Source organism: Chelonia mydas, chromosome 20 (genome assembly GCF_015237465.2).
Source record: "Chelonia mydas isolate rCheMyd1 chromosome 20, rCheMyd1.pri.v2, whole genome shotgun sequence".
Classification (NCBI taxonomy): domain Eukaryota; kingdom Metazoa; phylum Chordata; order Testudines; family Cheloniidae; genus Chelonia; species Chelonia mydas.
In genome coordinates, this window is record NC_051260.2 from 10,898,756 (window position 1) to 10,911,971 (window position 13,216).

Sequence of the window (13,216 nt, forward strand, 5' to 3'; positions counted from 1 at the left end):
TGTCTTCCTGGTCTCACTCCCTGCCAGCTAGGCTCCTTCGGGGGGAGGGTCTCAGAGTCAGTCCCAGCCTCCACCCCCCAGGGCTCTGCTGCCATCCTGGGCTGCTGAGCGTCGTCCATCCCCTGAGTGCCAGGGTCATGACCCCCCCGGAAAACTGAGGATAAAATGGATGAGGTCAGCGGCTGCACATGCCCTGGGTGGGACATGGCATGGCCCCAGAGCTGGCACCAGGGCCACCCTTCCCCTGGGTGCCTCACTCCCATCATGCCCTGGGCACAGAGGAGCCCCAACAGGACTCTGCCAGGCTCTCCCCGGGACTCAGGGCCCCAGTCTGTCGGCTCCTCTCCAGCTGGGCCTCAGCTTGTATCTCCTGGGCCCCACTGTGTGCCCCCCAGAGGGGGGGCATTGCTGTCCCCCTGCTCCCCAACCAGTCAGTGGAGCTAGGAGGGTGCCAGGGGCCAGTGTCTCTCTGCAGCCTCTCTGGGGGGTTGTGATCAAATGCCCTAGGCACCTGCCCAGCTGCACTCCTGCCCCTAGGCACAACCCACTGTGGCCTCAGCACCCTCTAGGGCCAGGTGATCCTGCCAGGCCTGAGTCACATTCCTTCCCCCACAGGCCGGGTCTGGCCTTGGAGCTGAACACGGGCGCAATGTGCCCACATGTCTGGCGCTCAATGGATGCAGGGACCGGCCATGCCATGGGCAGGGATCTGTGTACACAAGGCAGAGCCCAGAGCCGACCAGCAAGCACCATTCAGACCAGGGCACCAGCCACTCACAACCCTGTTTGTGGGAGGGGAGTGGGGGCTAGTGGTTAGAGCAGGGGAAGCTGGGAGTCAGGACTCCTGGGTTCTAGCCCCAGCTCTGGGAGGGATGTGGAGCCTAGGGGGTAAAAGCAAGTGGGTGGTTGGAGGGAGAGGGGCTGGGAGCCAGGATTCCTGGGGACTGGCCCCAGCTCTGCCACTTATCCTTGGCCCAGTCTCAGGCCTTCTCCATGCCCCCTTAACCAAGATTAATGCTCCCATTTTACTGCCTGGGGCTGCTGTGCTTGTGGGGATGCTACGGGCCAGCTCCTCTGCTCCTTGCCTCGGGGAAATCGGGCATTGCCCCACAGAGCCAGCAAGAGCTGAACCGGGCTCAAGGCCCAGACCAGACCCCAGCGTCCTGGCCCTGCCCGGTGCAGTGCAGGCTCCTCGCTGGGGGCCATGGGGCCTGGGCCAAATTTGTCTTGTGGCTCCCAGTGCGTGGGTTACTCCTTCACCTCCTGTACTGGGGCTGGGGGGCTCCTGGGTTCTAGCCCTGGGTGGGTGCAGCCTGTAGAGTCCCAGGGAGCTGAGTGGGGGTGGGGTGGAGTGCCGGGGTGGGCGCTATAGGGCACAGGGGCCAGCGCAGCGACAGACACACACAGCTAACCTGGGTATTGTGGAGTCAAACCTTGAACTTTATTGTTGTCAGGGTGCAGGGGGCTCGAGCGGAAACACATCAGTGTCACGGCAAGAATCCAGCACAGGACGGACAGAGAGACGTTCGGGGTGGAGGCAAAGCCTGGGAGGGCGGTGGGGGGCGTGCAGGATCTCACCCGAGCGCCCCGCGGAGGACAGTGCTTGGCTGAGGTAATGCAGGGAGCATGTGCCCTGGACCCCACCCCACCCCAGCAGAGGCGCTCATCAGGCCTAGGCCCCCCCCCTTGTCTATTGCTTTTGCTTTATCACAGTTTTGCTGGCGGGGTTGGGAACCGCAGGTGCGAACTCAGGGGGCTCTGATGCTGAGCTCTGAGCCGGTGGGGGCAGGGGTACAGGCAGCATGGGGGGCTCAGGAGCCCTGGGCAGGAGCAGGTGTCTGGCCAGGAGCCTAACCCCAGCCCCCCACCCCCAATTGTCCCAGGGTGCTGAGCTCTGAGGCATTCCTCCCCCCCACAAACCGTGGGCTGGAGAGGGGGAGGGGGGCATGCAGGCAGCAGTCAGCCCCATCAAGTGCCTGCCCCACAGCTAAGGAGATAGAGGGGCAGGACCCCTTGTCCCTGACCATGCAGGGCGTGGCCCAAGGGCAAGATCAGCCCCCAGCCAACCCCTTGGTGGTGGAAGCTGGTTCGAGCCCCCACGCTGGGCCTGGAGCGGATGTCCCTGGCCCCACAGCTCAGATCAGCGTCCCCTGCGTCAGTGGAGACCAGCGTCCCACAGGGTCAAGGGGGCCATGGGAGCTGAATCTCTCCAGACAATCAGAGGTATTTGGGCAAGTGGCCTGCAGAGGAGTCATGGGCTGGGGGCGGAGGGCAATTCTCCTCTGGCAGCCAGGGCTTTGGGGGCAGTGACTGTCACCCAGCGGGGGGTGCTAGCCTGTCACACAAGCCCTTTGCTGGGGGACCACTAGGCACCGAAGGGGCAACCATGGGGACCAGGCCTGGGGTAAGGATGAGGGGCTGTTTTGGTATTACCCCCCCCCACCTGGCACTGCCAGCCCCGGGCATTTAACGAGTGTCTGGGATTTAATGGCTGGGGGCCTAGCAGGGGAGGGGAGGAGGGCTGGTTAATCTCCCGGAAATGACCTGGCCTCTCTGGCTAAGGCTCCTGCCCTGGTCAGGCTGCTGGCTCACAGCCCCCCTCTGAACGGCTTCCGGTGGCCCCATGGGGGGTGGGGGGGTGCTGGGGGGCGGCCACCATGGTAACGGCATCACAACAGCCCTGTGCAAGTCTGCGTCTGGGGCAGCAGTTTTCCAGTAGCACTTGGAGCTCCCCTGGGCACCCCCCACCCCTCTCCTGGGCACTCTATCCCTTCCCCTGCCCCCCGATGGGCACCTCCCATCCCATCCCTACACCCTTCCCCTGCCCCCACGAGAGGCACCCCACACATCCCTTTCCCTGATGTGCCCCTGTCCCCCCGATGTGCCCCCATCTCCTCCTGTGGCCCGTCTGCACCCTATCCTTTCCCCTGGCACCTGATGGGCACCCCATCCCTTCCCCTGGCCCTCAAGGGGCACCCCCTATCCCCTGCACACCCTAACCCCAGCCTCTCCATCCCATGTATTTGAGCTAGGGTCTGGCCAGCAGATCCCCTAACATGGGGGGTAGGAGGGGAGGTGTCCTGGCTGGAACTTGGGGCACCACCTGCTCCCTGGCACAGGGACCCCCACCCCCACTCCCTGTTGGGGTAGCAGGGGCCCCACGGCAGGGCAAAGGGTGATTCAGCTTGTGCCCATTACCTGGGCTGAGCCCCTCAGGCCGTGGGACAGGGGGCATGGCCAAGGCCTAGCGTGGGCTGCAGCCCCAGGGAGGTGACAGCCGGGTACCCAAGCCACCCAGGCTGGGTTCCCCTGCTTCACTTGGATCAGACCCCCAGGGTCCAGCCGGGGCTCCGCCCCTGCAGCATCCGAGCAGGTGCCCCACAGCGTGCTGCTTGGGGGGACCCCCATCTAGTCCTACCCCACAGGGCGGCCAGCCCCCCACCCTGCCAGCTGGGAGACCCCCCTCATTCTCAGCACAGCTGATAAAATCACCCAAGCTCGGGGCTTCTCCTCAAAGGCTGCGCTCACATCGCCCACTCCTGGCCCCATGGCAGGGGGCTCAGGCCAGGCCCAGCCAGTGGCTCCGGGGGGGAGGGCGCTACCTCTAGACACAAAGCTCCTGCTCCGAAGGGCAGAGGGGCGGGTGTGGGGGCACAGTGTGGGCCGCAGGCTGCTGGCCGGGGGCTGTGGTGGGCAGTGGGAGGAAGCACGGGGGGGGCGCTATGTACATGGGGTGGCCCAGGCCCCAACGTTATTGCAATGGTGTCCATTCTCCTGGCGGGCCGGACGGGCCGCGAGCCCGGGGTGGACGGGCATCCCTGGGCTCCCAGCTTTGCGCCTCTCAGTGCAAGTGGACATGGCTTGTGTGTCTGGGGGGCTCCCTGCCCCCGCGTGGATCCTGCTTGGGGGCTGTAGGGAGCCCCCCAGCTCTGGGAGGGACGGGGGCGCCTCCCCGCAGAGAGATACAAAAGAGATTGCTTGCGATCAGTTCCCTGAGGTACAGGGGGACCTTCCCCCCAATCTGGGGTCACCCCCCAACCTGACACTCCATGGAGTCTGACGGGGGGGCTTCTCCCTTCCCCTGTCCTTCTCCCAAGATTCAGATCCCCCCCCACCCTTGGTACTAGGGAGAAAAGAGCAATGAAGGGGGCTGTGGGGGTCCCCTCGGCCACTTCCCCGGGGGGCCCAGCACTTGTGCAGAGTTGGCTGGGTCTGGGGGGATGGAGCTGGGGGGGCAGGCGGGGGATGAGCTTGTCCCTTTTCTTCTGGGGAAAAAGGATCCGAATTCCAGTTAAAAAGCCACAGACGAAAGGCCCCAAGCCCCGCCCAGTCCCTGCCCAGCCCCCGGGAGCTTGGGCGAGCACGAGGCGGGTCCAGCGGAGGTGGGCATCGAGGGGCACGGCGGCGGGCATCAGTACGGTGAGAAGAGGATGGGCCCGTGAGCAGTTCTGATGGGCCCCGGGGCCGGACGCAGCAGCGGGTGCGTCAGGGGGGGCCCTTGCAGGAGTGGGGGCGTTGGACGCAGAGTCAGGGGGGCAGAGGCCGCGGCTGCCATCGCGGCCGCCATGGCTAAGGGGCTGGGCAGGAGTCCGGCTGCCAGCGACTTCGGCAGGTCCTTGGGGAAGGCCAGGGGGCCCTGCAAGAGAGAGAGAGGCGGGCTCAGGGGGTGCCCACAGAGAGCGCCGAGTGGGGGGGGGCACAGAGAGTGCTGGGCTGAGGGGGCACCCACAGAGAGTGCCAGACATGGGGGGGAGGGGCACCCACAGACACAACACCAGGCTGGGGGGTGCCCACAGACAGAGCACTGGGTGGGTGGGGTGACCACCCATGGGGGCCGGCCAGGACAGGCCAGGGCGTACAGGGGGCCATATTTGTCAGCCACCCTCCAGCTGCCTGCCCACTGCATCCATCCGTCTATGGCACCCATCCGTGTCCGTGGCTTGCAGAATACCCGTCCGTCCATCCATCTGTCCATGGAATCTCTACCTCCAACTACCCGTCCTTGCTGCAGTGCTCCTGCCCCCTCGGCCCCTGCACTCCTAGGAAGCTCCAGCCCCCCTCGTGACCAGCCCCAATTCTCTATGCAGTTGGGCCCAGCAAGGTGAGGGGAGCACCCCCCAGCCTCTCAACTCACCCCCACTCCCACCACCCAGCCTCTAAGCTGTCCCCCACCCCCACCTCTCAGCTCACCCCCACTGCCCTCTGCCTCTCAGCTCACCCCCACCTCTCAGCTCACCCCCACTGCCCTCTGCCTCTCAGCTCTCCCCCACTCCCACCCCCCGCCTCTCCGCTCTCCCGCACCCCCACCTCTCAGCTCACCCCCACTGCCCTCTGCCTCTCCGTTCTCCCCCACCCCCACCTCTCAGCTCACTCCACCACTGTCCTCTGCCTCTCAGCTCACCCCCACCCCGCCTCTCCGCTCTCCCGCACCCCCACCTCTCAGCTCACCCCACCCCCGCCTCTCAGCTCACCCCCACTCCCACCCCCCCGCCTCTCTGCTCACCCCCGCCTTTCAGCTCACCCCACCCCCTGCCTCTCAGCTCACCTCACCCACTTTCCCTAACCCCCGCCTCTCAGCTCACCCCACCCACTTCCCCCCCCCCCCCCCCGCCTCTCCGCTCACCCCCAGCTCGGCTGAGCTGCGCTGCTTCTTGTGCCGGCTCAGCAGGGGGTTGGGCTTCCCGGCTACCCCATCCCGGTGTCTCCGGCTGGAAATGTGCTGTGGGGGGAGAGGAGAGAGTCAGAGCCCTGCCTTGAGCTGCTAGACCCTGCTCCCCTCCCAGAGCTGGGCATGGAACCCAGGAGTCCTGGCCCCAGTCCTCTGCTCCAACCACTAGACCCTGCTCCCCTCCCAGAGCTGGGCATGGAACCCAGGAGTCCTGGCCCCAGCCCCCTGCTCCAACCACTAGACCCTGCTCCCCTCCCAGAGCTGGGCATGGAACCCAGGAGTCCTGGCCTCAGCCCCCTGCTCCAACCACTAGACCCTGCTCCCCTCCCAGAGCTGGGCATGGAACCCAGGAGTCCTGGCCCCAGTCCTCTGCTCCAACCACTAGACCCTGCTCCCCTCCCAGAGCTGGGCATGGAACCCAGGAGTCCTGGCCCCAGCCCCTGCTCCAACCACTAGACCCTGCTCCCCTCCCAGAGCTGGGCATGGAACCCAGGAGTCCTGGCCCCAGCCCCTGCTCCAACCACTAGACCCTGCTCCCCTCCCAGAGCTGGGCATGGAACCCAGGAGTCCTGGCCCCAGTCCTCTGCTCCAACCACTAGACCCTGCTCCCCTCCCAGAGCTGGGCATGGAACCCAGGAATCCTGGCCCCAGCCCCTGCTCCAACCACTAGCCCTCCTCCCCTCCCAGAGCTGGGCATGGAACCCACGAGTCCTGGCCCCAGCCCCCTGCTCCAACCACTAGACCCTGCTCCCTGCCCAGACATGGGAGACCGGCCTGCCACCACCCCACATGCCCTGGGGGTAGGGGCTAAGGGGGAGGAGTGATGGTGGGGTGGGGAGGCTGGGAGGATATGGGGATCCCCAGCAGTGCCCCACCTGTTTGAGCTGGATCTCCGAGTTGACCTTGACGTTGCAGATCTCACAGTGGAAGGTGCGCTCCTGAGCATTGGGGTCCTGGCTGCCTGGCTCCCCACTGGCCGTGGGGCCTAGCCGTGGGTATGCCTTGATGGGCCCCAGTCCGCTGCGCGCCTCCAGGATGGTTTTGTGCTTGGTACCTGGGGGGGCGGGGGGAGTGAGGGGGGACAGTGGTGGGAGCAACCCGGCCCTATGACCAGTGCTCCCACCCCACTCCCCACAGCGCCCTCTGCTGGGAATGGCTGGGACTGGAGGAGCCGGAAGCTCCTTGCACAGCCAGCGCTCCCGTCCTGCTCTCCACAGCGCCCCCTGCTGGAGAGGCTGGAGCCTTGATTAGTTTCACTTTGGATGGACTGAGTTTGCTGGCTCTTTGCTGGACCAATCAGAGGGCAGAAGCCCCCCACCCCCGTCTTGGCCCCGTGCTCAGCTCAGTCACAGCCAGTGGCCCAGGCCGGGGCAAGTCCCTGGGGCTAGGGCTGCTTGGCGCAGCACGGATGCTCCCCACAGAAAGTCCCTGCTCAGGAGCCTGGCTGCCGCCCCTCGCACGCCCAGTACAGACTGGGCTACCAGCAGGGGGCACGTGGGGAATTCCCTGGGCACTCCCTGAGGGGCGGGAAGCTGGTCACAAACATCCCCTGCCCAGCTCACTTGCCCCAATCCACAGCTCACCCCAGTCTGCTGTCCCAGCCCTGGCTCCCCACACACACAGTTGTGCCCATGCCCCCCAATCCCGACCCGCAGCCCCCTGCTACTGTAGCCCTGGCCTCCCTCACACAGCTCAGTCAATGTCGCTCAATCTCAACCCACAGAGACCCTTACTAGTTGGCGTGCCTGCAGGACAGATGGGGGCGGGGTACGGCTGTGAGGGGGCAGCTGGATGAGCTGATGTGGGGGGCTAGCTGCACAACTGGGAGGTGGCTGGACGAGCGGGGTGTGGCTGGATGAGCTGGCGGGGGCTAGATGAGCTGGAGGGTAGTTGTATGAGCAGGGTGTGGCTGGAAGAGCTGAGGGCGGTGGGGGCTAGAAGAGCCGGGGGGCTGGACGAGCGGGGTGCGGCTGGATGAGCTGGGGGGGGGGCGCTAGACGAGCTGAGGCATAGCTGGATGAGCAGGGTGTGGCTGGATGAGCTGGGGAGTGGGCTGGACGAGCTGTGGGGGGCTAGACGAGCCGGGGCGTAGCTGGATGAGCAGGGTGTGGCTGGAAGAGTTGGGGGTGGTGGGGGCTAGACAAGCCAGGGGGGCTGGACGAGCGGGGTGTGGCTGGATGGGGCTAAGCGAGCGGGGGGGCTGGATGAGCTTGGGAGGGGTGGCCGGAGGAGCCGGGGGGGTGGCTGGACGGGAAGCACGTTGCAGCCGGGCAGGGCGGGGTCGGCTGGGCTCACTGTGGCCCTTGCTCTGTTTTTCCAGGGCTGGGAGCTGGCGCGGGGCAGGAAATGCGGGTCCCCGGGGAGGGGCGCCGGGAGCTCAGGCCAGGGCCCAGGCCCGTCTCTCTGCCAGGCTCTGGAGGCCCAGCCCCGGCTGCTTCTGCAAATTAGAGGCTCCCTGGGCTGAGCCCCAGCAGCTGGGCATGTTGGGAAATTCCAAACTGGTAAAGAAGGGCTGGGGTTGCAGGACTCAGGGAGAATGCTGGGGGGGTTGGGATTGAGGGGCACTGGCAGAGCTGGGGATTGGGGGGAGCCCAGGGCTGGACTAGCAGGGGGCTCCGGGTTGGAATTGAGGGGCACTGGCAGAGCTGGGGGGTGGAGCCCAGGGCTGGGCTAGCAGGGGGTTGCGGGTCAGGATTGGGGGCACTGGCAGAGCTGGGGGGTGGAGCCCAGGGCTGGGCTAGCAGGAGGCTGCGGGTCAGGATTGGGGGCACTGGCAGAGCTGAGGGGAGCCCAGGGTAGGGCTAGCAGGGGTTGCAGGTTTGGATTGGGGGCACTGGCAAAGCTGGGGGGTGGAGCCCAGGGCTGGGCTAGCAGGGGCTGCGGGTCGGGATTGGGGGCAGTGGCAGAGCTGAGGGGAGCCCAGGGCTGGGCTACCAGGTGGCTGTGGGTTGGGATTGGGGGCATTGGCAGAGCTGGTGGGGGGTGGAGCCCAGGGCTGGGCTAGCAGGGGGCTGTGGGTTGGGATTGGGGGCATTGGCAGAGCTGCGGGGGGGTGGAGCCCAGGGCTGGGCTAGCAGGGGGCTGTGGGTTGGGATTGGGGCACCAGCAGAGCTGTGTGGGGAGCCACATAATTACATAGAGTTCTGCCCTAGGGCATGTGCCCCGGTGCTGCCCCTGGTCTGGCAAATGCCCAGGTTCCCCTGCTGGCCCGGTGCTGCCCTGCACCACCCTGCTCACATCCCTGACTGTGGAACCTTGGAGCTGTTTCAGAAAGGACCTGAACTTTGCTGCGCAGCATCGTGCGGGGCCCAGCCCTGGGGCAAGGACACGGTTATCTTAGTCTCTAAAAACATGGCAGCATTGTTGGGCCTGGCAGCACCCGGCAGAACAGCCCCCGCAGGACGAGGCGCCACATGGCCCCTGCTGGCACAGCCCAGGGTGGAGCCCCTGTTCCACAGCAGGGCTGCCCGCCCCCCGGCCCTGTACCTTTGTTGTGAGCCTCCAGCTGCGACAGGGAGTTCACGGCCACCTTGCAGAGGGCACAGTACAGCAGCTTCTTGGCCTTCTCCTCGTCTGACTTGGAGGCCGCCCCTGGCCCCACGCTGCTGTTGCTGCTGGGCACACAGGTGTCAGCGGGCGCTGATGCCACATCCCCCTTGGCCAGCGTGCCCCTGGGCTCCTGGCTCGCTTCGGCAAAGGAGGCCTGGTAGGGCGGCACGGCCGGGACCGGAGACGCCAGGTAGGGGGGCTTGAAGGGCGAGGTGGGCGCCGAGGGCACTGTCACCCCCAGCCCGTTCTGCTGCTCGGCTGCAGGAGAGGAGAGAAAGTTCAGAGCTTGTGTGGGGTGGGGAGCCAGGCAGGACTGTAGGCACAGCTGGATCCTTGGGGTCTGTGCCCCACGGTAGAAGGGGTCAGCCCGTTGGGATGCCTGGATGCGAGATGGGGACCAGGACAGGCTCAGCAGCTGTGCGGCAGGGAGAGGACTGGCTGCAACCTCTGCCCCCTGCATCCTGCCAATCCCTGAACACCCCACAGGTCCCCCTGCCCCCCAGGTGCAGTGGAGCCACCAGCTGGCCAGCCAGGGGAGCCCAGCCAGCTAGCAGGGGGAGGCTGCCCCCCACGGTGCCTGCGGAGGGCACAACCCTGGGTCCGGACCAGCGCAGGCCCTGCTGTTGCAGTGTGGGAGAGCCAGTGGCACCGTTAGCACTTGCTGCTCATCCCCCGGGCAGCATGGGGAGGAGCAGAGGCTGGCAGGAGTCGGGCTGGCAAAGGGGCGGCCTGTAGAGGGGCACTGGGGCTGGGATTCAGGGGCCTCGGCACAGCTGTGTGTGGTGGAGCCCCAGGCTGGGGGCTGCGGGTTGGGCCTGAGGGGCATCACCTTCGCTACCCAAACCAGCCCGGCTGGGCCACCAGGTCATGCCAACTGAGCCGGGGCATGAGCCGAACTCTGCGTGAGCACCATGGGGGAGCAGCTCCCATGGGGCCCGACAGGAGCCCAGGGCCCTCCCCTATTGACTGCCCATGAGGGGCCAGCTGGGGTTGGGTGCAGGACAGGTTCTGGGGCATGAGGCTGGACCATACATGTCTGAGCCTGCGCTCCCGGTGCCCTCGCTGTGTCAGGCACCTTGGCTTGGAGGGAAAAAAGGGAGAAGAGACACGTACATGCTGAGGGGCTCCAGGGCAGCCCAGCTGCTAGTCCTGTCCCCCCAGCCATGGGCCTCCCCCTCCCCATTCCACAGCCCTCAGGGGCCAGCGGGGCCATGCCTGGGCCCTGGCAAAGCAGCTGTGAGGTCTGGTGGCCAGGAATGAGCTCAGGGCAGCCATGTGGAAGAGCTGCCAGCGGTGGGGGTGGGAGGAACTCGCTCCACCACTGGGGCACAGGGCCCTGGACCCATTGCATCCATGGGGGTCTCTGCCCCCCAACTGGAACCCCTGCATGGGGGCATGCTAAGAGGAGGGGGATGAACCCTCTGCCCTCACTGGCATCCGGGGGCACCCTAGGAAGTGGGTCAGGAGCATCGTCTCTGCTCTGCAGAGGAGGAAACTGAGGCAAGGAGAAGGGAAGTCAGGCAGGAGCAGAGCTAGGAACAAAACGCAGAAGTCCTGGCTCTCTTGGCTCCCCCCCGCCGCTAACCACTAGACCCCATTCCGCTCCCAGAGCCAGGGATAGAACCCCACCACCGCCCCCATTCTAAGCACTTTCTAAGACCCCACTTCCCTCCAAGGGCCAGCCTGGCTCAGGGGTGGTTCCTGTACCCGGCCCCGAGGAGCTGGGACCCCAGGACCAAGCCCGTGGGCCTGGCCTGGCCGGTCCCCTCCTCCCAGCAGGCTGTGTCCGTGAATCCCAGGATGCATTGCTCCATGGCGATGCCCATGCTCCCGGGTGCACTGGGGCAATGCCCAGGTTTCCCAGCCGGCACTGGGGCACACAGACATCCCACTGTCGTGCTGCCCGTGGCGACAGGCCCAGTGATTGTCCGGGCGCAGAGATCAGCCCCAAAGCAAAGCCCAAGGTGACGTCCCCAGCCTAGGGGCCTGGAGGGCACAGACCCCTTGGTGCTAGGAGGAGGGGACCCCTGGGAACCCTTTACAGTGAGAGGGGACAGACACTGGGCCCAGCCAGCTCTGCTCACACACGTTCCCCATGCTGGGTGCCAGGGCTGTGGGGAACAGGGCCTCCTTGGGGGTTCAGCCCCTCCTAGCCCCCGGCGGCTCAGAAAGACTGGGAGCTGCCCACCCCGCTCCAGGCAGCGCTGCCACGGGAGGGGGGCGGGGCGGTGCCCAGCATGGCCGGCGTGGGGTGGAGGGTCAAGAGCCATGGCGACGGCAGAACAGGTCTGGGACTGAGCGAGACAGACAGACGCTGAGCAGGAGCCGGTGCCGGTGCCAAGGGCAGGGCCCAGCAGCAGCAGCGCAGACGTCCGCCTTCCTCGCTCCCCCGCCAGGGGCTGCTGGCATCCGCCAGGGCCCAGGGGCCGACCTGCTGCCTCCAGTACAACAGGGTCCAGCAGAGGCTGCCAGCGCTCTAGGGCTTTACCTCCCAGAGCTTCCCCGGCACTGAAATGCAGCCACCTCTGGGGTGGGGCATGGCAGCTGGCTAACAGTGCACAACAGGCTGCCAGGAAGTGAGGACGGATGCTGGCATCCACAGGGAAGTGCGGGGGGCTCGGACGAGACGGGCTGAAGAGACACTGGAATCTGGCCAAGACACATGGGACTCTGAAGAGAGCCAGGGAATCTATCATGGCCCCGAGCACTCAGGACACTACAGCTCATCCCAAGGATGGCGCCTTCTGCAGCCCAGCACCCCCTAGCGCCATGCTGGGATCAGCCCTGCCTGAGGCAGAGCGCCCCTGCTGAGCCCCTCCTCCCCGCTCCCTGCAGCCCAGCGCCCCTGAGCGCCACGCTGGGGTCAGCCCTGCCTGCGAGTGGAGAGCGCCCCCTACTGAGCCCCCCACTGCTCCCTGCAGCCCCTGTAAGTGTTTTGCGGTGGGCTCCCGTGCCAGCCCTGCCCCTGCTCAGCCTGGCCGCGTGCCTGCCCCATGCCGCAGAGGGAGGGATCTATCACTTAGCACGGCTGGGTAATGCCATCGATCGGCTCCGAGAACGAACCTGCCCAGGCCGTGGCAGAGCCCACGGCGCCTTCAGACGGACTCTCCCGGCTCTCCTGGGCCCAGGTTGCCACATACAGCCCCCCCCCCACCTAGCCTCCCCCCCCCGCGCTGGCCCAGTCTCCTTCCTCCCCAGCCCAGCCCCCCCCCCACACCTAGCTTCCCCCCTGCACTGGCCCAGCCCCCCACACCTAGCCTCCCCCCCGCACTGGCCCAGCCCCCCCACCACACACCTAGCCTCCTCCCACGCTGGCCCAGTCTCCTTTCCCCTCAGCCCAGCCCCCCGTATGACCCTCCCCATACCTAGCCTCCTCCCACGCTGGCCCAGCCCATGTCACCCTCCTTCCCCACCTCACCCAGCCACCCCATACACTCCCCCCCCAGAGCTGCCCTTCCCGCCCCCCCTCCCGAGCACAAGGCCCAGAGTGCGATTTCTGCTCTATAACTCATGGGGCCCCATTAAACTTCCCCCCGGCCCCAGTTCCACTCATGAGGAAAGTTTCCAGACCCAGGGCACGCAGGGCAGCACAGCTCCGGTAACCAGCTCACATGGGGGGGGCAGCGCTTGGAGCCGGCTGGAAGCACCCATGGGCCCACTGGGGTCCCACAACTGGGGCATTAGCAGCAGGGGGTGATCCCTCCTCCCCCCAGCCTCCCTGTGCAAGGAGCTAGGGCAGAATGGAGAGGGGGCTGGGCCCTGTCTGGGCTCCCATGCCAGGTTATGGGGGGTGGGCAGAGGTTTGGGGGGAGATCTGCTAACACTGGGGTGCTGCCAGGAGGGAGGAGAGTGACTCCACAGGGGGTGCCCTCCCCTCCATCCAGGATGGCCACAAACCAGGGCAGACATGAGAGCACCTGCCCCACGGCCCTGCCCTTCCTGCCCCGCAGCTCTGCCAGTGCCCTCCAGTACCCTACCATCCCAGCCTTGGGCTTCCTG

The 13,216-nt window shown here is 66.5% G+C and overlaps 1 protein-coding gene across 5 annotated transcripts in view; it reads right to left on the minus strand.

Moving 5' to 3' along the window:
• Positions 1 to 1,419: 1,419 nt before the first annotated feature.
• ZNF385A (zinc finger protein 385A) overlaps positions 1,420 to 13,216 on the minus strand; it is a 46,772-nt gene continuing 34,975 nt past the window's right edge. For all 5 annotated transcript variants that reach the window (XM_043532933.1, XM_043532934.1, XM_037884002.2 and 2 more), the window contains 4 exons: positions 9,155 to 9,475; positions 6,544 to 6,722; positions 5,624 to 5,719; positions 1,420 to 4,636 (listed from right to left, as the gene is read on the minus strand). In XM_043532933.1, the coding sequence (XP_043388868.1) occupies positions 4,412 to 4,636; positions 5,624 to 5,719; positions 6,544 to 6,722; positions 9,155 to 9,475 (821 nt within the window). In that variant the 3' untranslated portion in view covers positions 1,420 to 4,411. The remainder of the gene's footprint in view (positions 4,637 to 5,623; positions 5,720 to 6,543; positions 6,723 to 9,154; positions 9,476 to 13,216) is intronic.